Source organism: Terrapene carolina, unplaced genomic scaffold (genome assembly GCF_002925995.2).
Source record: "Terrapene carolina triunguis isolate 2854851 unplaced genomic scaffold, T_m_triunguis-2.0 Scaffold714, whole genome shotgun sequence".
NCBI classification, from domain to species: domain Eukaryota; kingdom Metazoa; phylum Chordata; order Testudines; family Emydidae; genus Terrapene; species Terrapene triunguis.
In genome coordinates, this window is record NW_020665065.1 from 7372011 (window position 1) to 7378010 (window position 6000).

The following is a 6000-nucleotide window of genomic DNA, read 5'->3' on the forward strand; positions in this document are numbered from 1 at the left end:
CCCGAGATTGGTTTTAAATCCAGAACTAGAAGGCTATTTTGGGGGGGATTCCCACTGGATTTTTTTACCTGTGGTGCAATATACACATAAATTATTAGTTTCCAGCCTATTTAAGGGTTGGTCTACACGACAGACAGGGAGGGGGGGATCAAGCTAAGTTACACAACTTCAGCTATGTGAACAATGTAGCTGAAGTCGATGTACTTAGATCTACTTACCGCGGTGTCTTCCCTGCAGTGTGTCGAGGGGAGATGCTCGCCCGTCGATTCCCCTTGCGCTTTTCGTTGAGGCGGAGTACCATTGTCCCAGTGTTACAGAGGGGGAGTTGAAGCACTGAGAGATTAAACGGCGATAGTCCCAAGGTCACATGGGGAATCTGAGGCAGGGCTTGGAACTGAACACTGATCTCCCACCCAAGGTGTTAAACACAGGACCGTCCTCGGTGGTCTCAGCGTAGTTCCGAGAGGACAAGATTCCAGTCTCGAACCCCAGTATTAGAACTAGTTCACGATCCTAGCAGAGCGTCAGGGCTTGGATGGACCATGACATCTGAACGATCCCCTCGTGCAGCATAGGCTATCTAGGAGGGATACTGCTAGGCGTGGTTCCCTGCAAACCAAGATTGAGTCACGTTGGCCAGGAGGAGGGGAACTGACAGTGCTGCTTTCAGGTTGCACCCGCTTTGGCAATACAAAGACGACTTGGGTCTTCAGGGACTGCCAACATAGCCCCTTTCTCCACTGCTAACTTCACGTAAACTGGGCCAAGGCGGTGACAGAACGGGATTTGGAAATTATGCACCAGAAGGATCGGCTCGGTCACTGTCACAGCACTTCGATTATCTAGCTTTACAGCCAGGAGTGCTTGAATTACAGAGAATAATAATAGTGCTTTGTAATTCTCGAGTACCTTTCATCTGGAGATCTCAAAGTGCTTTACAATTAATTCCACTGGGAAGGAGGGAGGGAAGTAGTCAGATGCCCATTTCCCAGATGAGTAAACCGAGGCAGCAAGGTTAAGGGTGGCAGATCTGGGACTAGAAATCAGCTCTCTCAACCCCTGGTCCTGTGCCTATTTTCTAGTCCAGGCTGCTTCTTGTATTTTTCAAATAATCTTACTTCAAAACTTACGCAAAGTCTTAGGCTGTGAAAGTTTCTTCCTGGATATAATAATTGCCCTCTGGTTTGTATATTCCTGGCACCATCATTCTTTCCGTATGAAGCTTTTCCATTGTATAATCTGCTTGTACCTGGGAAGGCATTCCAAGGATTAGAAAGTGTGCTTTAAAAAGTCATTTCTGCTTTGAAGTCCAGTTTGTTGATTTCTTGACCGGGTGCCTTATCAGAAACAGCCTTTCCGGCGTCTAGGACGAGAACTTTCTTGGCAAATTGTATCACTCTTAGGTCAAGGGTCTTTTAGTGACAGGTGACTGAGTGGGAGAAGAGAGAGAGGAAGTTTGTTTTGTAGAGGGATATCCTGAGTGTTTCCGTAGCCAGAGGTGAACCACCGGTGCATTCAGGTAAATGGGGTACACTTTTGGAGGGAAGATGTACAGGGAAGTCCTTGCACTCTGATTGCATACTCAGAGCTGTGTTAGCAGAAGAAAATGTGCCGATATATTTTATGCATATGGAAAGGCCAAGACAATGAGGCTGCAACGTAATTGTGCTGCCCAGGTTGTGGGGAACCTGACTGGGCGTGCGGGGGGGGGGGGGAATGTACGGATTTGTGTCTGAGAGAGAAGTTGATAGCACTGTGCAGACCGGGGCAGTGCACATTTTTCCCCGCTGCTCTACGTGTCTCACCCCCAGTTTGTGGCACCCCTGTGCTTTGTGCTGCTCTGCCAACAAACCTCAGTCCTGACTTTCAACACTTGCTGCTCTTTCAGCGCTGGGCTCCCCACAGAGCTCTGCTGATGCACCTCAGTCCTGACCTGCAGCCCGTCTGCCCTAACCCCTGTACGACTCTCCCTGTGAACCTTAAACCTGGTCTGTGAATGAGCCAGAGGGGGGTAGATGGGGGAAGGCTAGGGTAGGATTTGTCAGTTGTTGAATAAAATCCAAACACTAAGTGGTTCTGTTTTCAAGATGGGCCCTTTTCCCAGGCTGTTGGGAATTGGTTGTTTTTAGTGTCAGTCACATGCTCCCATCCCTGGCACCTTCATGTCACTGCAGTCGTTTGTCACCCGCTCTCCACCTCAGCCTGATTTCCTGCTGTTCTCTCCTCAGTCCCTCGGCTCAATGGGCACCCCAAGCTGGACCGGCACCGCGAGCACCCGCCCGGCTACGACAGCTCTTCCACCATGATGAGCAGCGAGCTGGAGTCCAGCAGCTTCATTGACTCGGATGATGACGATAACACAAGCAGGTAGGGAGCCGGGGTGGGGAATTCACGCTGAGCAATTAAGATGGATTTACTGTGTTGCTTTTAATCGTGTAGGGCCAGACTGTGACCCTAGCTATGCACCGGGCTAAGGGAGCGTGAGGCATCCCTTACACACACTCCCCCCATCACCATTTGCAGCTTGGAATGGGGTGTGGGGGAGGAAAAGCAGCCGCCGTGGGGCAGCTTCTGCAAAGGTGGGCAGCGGGCAGGGTTCGGGAGCAGATGGAGCCTGGGCTCCACATCACCTACCCACATGTGCTGCCAGCCAGCGCACCTGAGCGGGTACAGAGGAAAAACCTGGTCTGCAGTAGGTGTAGGACTGATGCAAATCACATCCCCTGCTGGGAGGAAGGAGAGGGACCCAGGGGCCAGACTGACTGAGTCACAATCTGATTCCCGATTTTCTCCTGGAGAAGCCGGCCAACAAGCTGCTCCATGCTCTGGGTTCATGGCAAAGCCCCTGTTGAACAGTGTGAATTTACCAGGCTCTTTACCTGGAGTAAGACTCATTCCCTACCCCCCGCGGGCTTGCAGTGGAAGACAAAGACCAGTCACGGACAGCTGTTCGACTGAGGGAGGGTGGGGAGAAGCGAGGGGCCCAAGGTAGGAAGGTTTTCCGGATTACGTGGGTTGTCGGGGAATTGAAGGAGGAGACGGGAGAGTTTCCAAGTCAAGGGGGCAACAAGAAGTATTCTCGAGTGTCCTTTAAAACCCCAGCATTTGCCTCACCCCCAGTGCTGTGGCACCTTCTTATCATAGGGTGAAACTACAATGGACGTTGAGTTTGAATGGTGCCTGCTCTATATTGACTGCTCAGTCGATTGGTAGACAGGACCAGCTGCTTAATTGGGAGCCACTTAATCAGGGAGTCTGCTTCGCTGCAATTCTCAGGGAACCCATTTGAGACCAAATGGGATTAATGTCCCAATTAGTGGGGATGCACAGCTGGGAGTATCTGGCAGGAGGTGAATTCCCTTCTCTGCACAGCCTCCTAAGATGGTCTGATCTGCCAAAGCCTAAATACTCCACTGTCTGAATACACAGCGGCCCTTCTTAAAACCAAATGATGGAAGACCTCTGGGGACGCATCCATGGGGAACTTATTTGCCCTTTACTTTGATCTGAGCACTGGCCTACTGGTTACTCCTTCCCGTTCATTTCTGGATACTAGAGGTGGGACCCAGTTGAGAAGTTTGGACCGAGAGCCGAATTGCCCTGTAGCTGAGAGTGAGTGTTCCAATTAAGGAACAACTCTAATTCCTGGCCTTCCCATGCCTTTAACAGCTATCCTGCTCTGTGTCCTCAGAGCAAGGACGGCTACATTTTGAAACCCAAACAATGTGCAGACCTCAAGTACCAGGACAGATGTTGGTTTTTTGGCTTGTTATTAGCTGCAAAACACTCGGTAGTAATGATGTTGGGGTAATTGGATGATTTAGTTGGGGATTGGTCCTGCTTTGAGCAGGGGGTTGGACTAGATGACCTCCTGAGGTCCCTTCCAACCCTGATATTCTATGATTCTATGATGTGAATATTGTAATAAAATATCTTGGTAATATCTTCCAAGTAAGTAGACATTAATTAATGCTGAATTACATATTCTGTGATCCCTATGAGCAGTAGAGGAATTCATCCCAAATAATGCTATTACAAAGAAGGCCTGTTTTGCCAAATATTTATATGGGCATTTTAATTAATCTTTACCTTTCCTGGAGCCAGGGCACTGGGAGTAGTGGGGAAATACTCCTTGATGTTTTCAAAATGATCTTCCATATCAAAGCACCCTTGCTTTGTCTCCGGTTGCGTGTTTGCCTTTCCTTAAAGGGTTTGTAGGATGACAAGGCGCTCATATTCTAATTCTGTATATTTTTAAAGATTTTACCACTCCATTGCTGCAAGATTTAAAACAAAACTCACCATTGGTCTTGCAAGACCAACTTCTTGTTCCCTCTGCTGGTTTTCCAATGCAAGTAGCTATAAATGCTGTATCTAGAACTGTGCTGACGTCCTCTGGAGATGCTGAGCTGAAAAAGCCCGTTCCAGGTCTCTGCTACTCCAAGGAGGCCTCTAGTAAAACCACGAAAGACACGACTTGATATTCCTGTTATTTCTAAGGTGAAAAGCAAACAAAAAAGGAGCCCAACTCAGCAAGGTATTTAAGCACATGCACATGAATGGCCCATTGAATTTAGAGGAATTATTTGCAGGCTTGCAGCTAGTCAGATGCTTAAACTCCTTGCTGAACTGGGGCCTCAGTTATTTTTAATTTGCTAAAATCCCCCTTAATTTCAGCTCCATTTGACACCTGTAAAGGCCGGGTTTTTCAAGTGGGTAATGCGGTATGCAGAATGCCCATTTGCCCATGCACATGCATGCCCGTTTGGGCTTCCGGGTCATCTGTTGACAGTTTGGCCGATTTTGCTTTGACCTGAAAAATATGTGCTCGCAAGACACAGTCTGGATGAAAAACGCCCAGCCAAAGCTGATAATTTCACATGCAAATGGAAATTCCCTGTGCAAATGTGAGCCGTGGGGCATGGATCGCCAACATGCGGAAATGCACGGACCAATCCTCAAGTATTTTATACACATGAGTAAGCCCATCAGCCTTCCCTGTGCCTAAATGATGTGCAGAATCCGGCCCTTTGCCTTTAACCTGCATCCATTCTAAGCTTCCCTAAAACCTTTGGGGTTTCCAAGAGAGCCTTGCAGCTCATTTTGTTTCTTGTAAATAAATGAATTATTTCCATGGCAGCAAGATATGCAGTGGGGCAGGATTAGCACAGTCAGGGTGGCTACTGAAGCACAGCATGCTAGACCCAGCTAAATCCTGTCCTATATTTTAATAAAGAAAACTTTGCACCTGACCCAAGACGAGAGAGAAATTCTTAGAAGCTGCTGCCAAGGCCCTTTCCTTTCTAGGCGAGGGCAGAAGTTCTTGGCATACAAAGCAGCTGCCAGGCTAGCGCGTCAGGAAGAGCAGTGTAATGGAATGCGCCAAGGTATGTTGTTCTCTAACAAAGACGATGTTCACAAGCGGATGAGAGATTCCGCTGGTGGGGGGAGAATTTTCTTCACCGGCAAACACAGCCCGATAGAAAACCAAACACGCTCCGGAGCTGCTGGGGATGGGGGCCTGGGGAAAGGGCTAAAGGGGGTAAGTTTGTTTAATGGCGTTGATAAACTCTAGTATTGGAGGCCGAGTTGAGAGTGGGGAGTGAGCAGGACAACACTGAGAGAAGAATCCAAATGTAAAGGATTTTATGGTGCTAACAACGAGGAGGATGTGAACTTTCTGTGGTACTTCTCTGTGAGTATTTGATTGATTTTAACTTGGAGCGGTGCGGCAGAGTTGGTTAATTTCCAATCCAGTGAAAGCCGTGATGGGTTTTAGTGAGGGGGACTTTATTTCAGTGAGTGGATCTCTCAAGGCAGTACAGTTCCCCAATTCGATACCATCTTTTAGGTTTCTTTTCTTAACCAGAATCCTGTTACACCAAGATTCATGTATCATCTGTGCCTTATATGGTAAGAGACATCGTTTTTTTTTTTTTTTTTTTTTTTTTTTTTTTTTTTTTTTGTACATCGCGGAGGATGTCGTAGTATTGGATAATA

At 47.9% G+C, this 6000-nt stretch overlaps 1 protein-coding gene across 2 annotated transcripts in view; it reads left to right on the forward strand.

The window, feature by feature from the left end:
- The window catches only part of DVL1 (dishevelled segment polarity protein 1), a 178170-nt gene that overhangs the window by 146839 nt on the left and 25331 nt on the right, over window positions 1–6000 (forward strand). For both annotated transcript variants that reach the window (XM_026660049.2, XM_026660050.2), the window contains exon 5: window positions 2229–2367. In XM_026660049.2, coding sequence (XP_026515834.1) covers window positions 2229–2367 — 139 coding nt within the window. The remainder of the gene's footprint in view (window positions 1–2228; window positions 2368–6000) is intronic.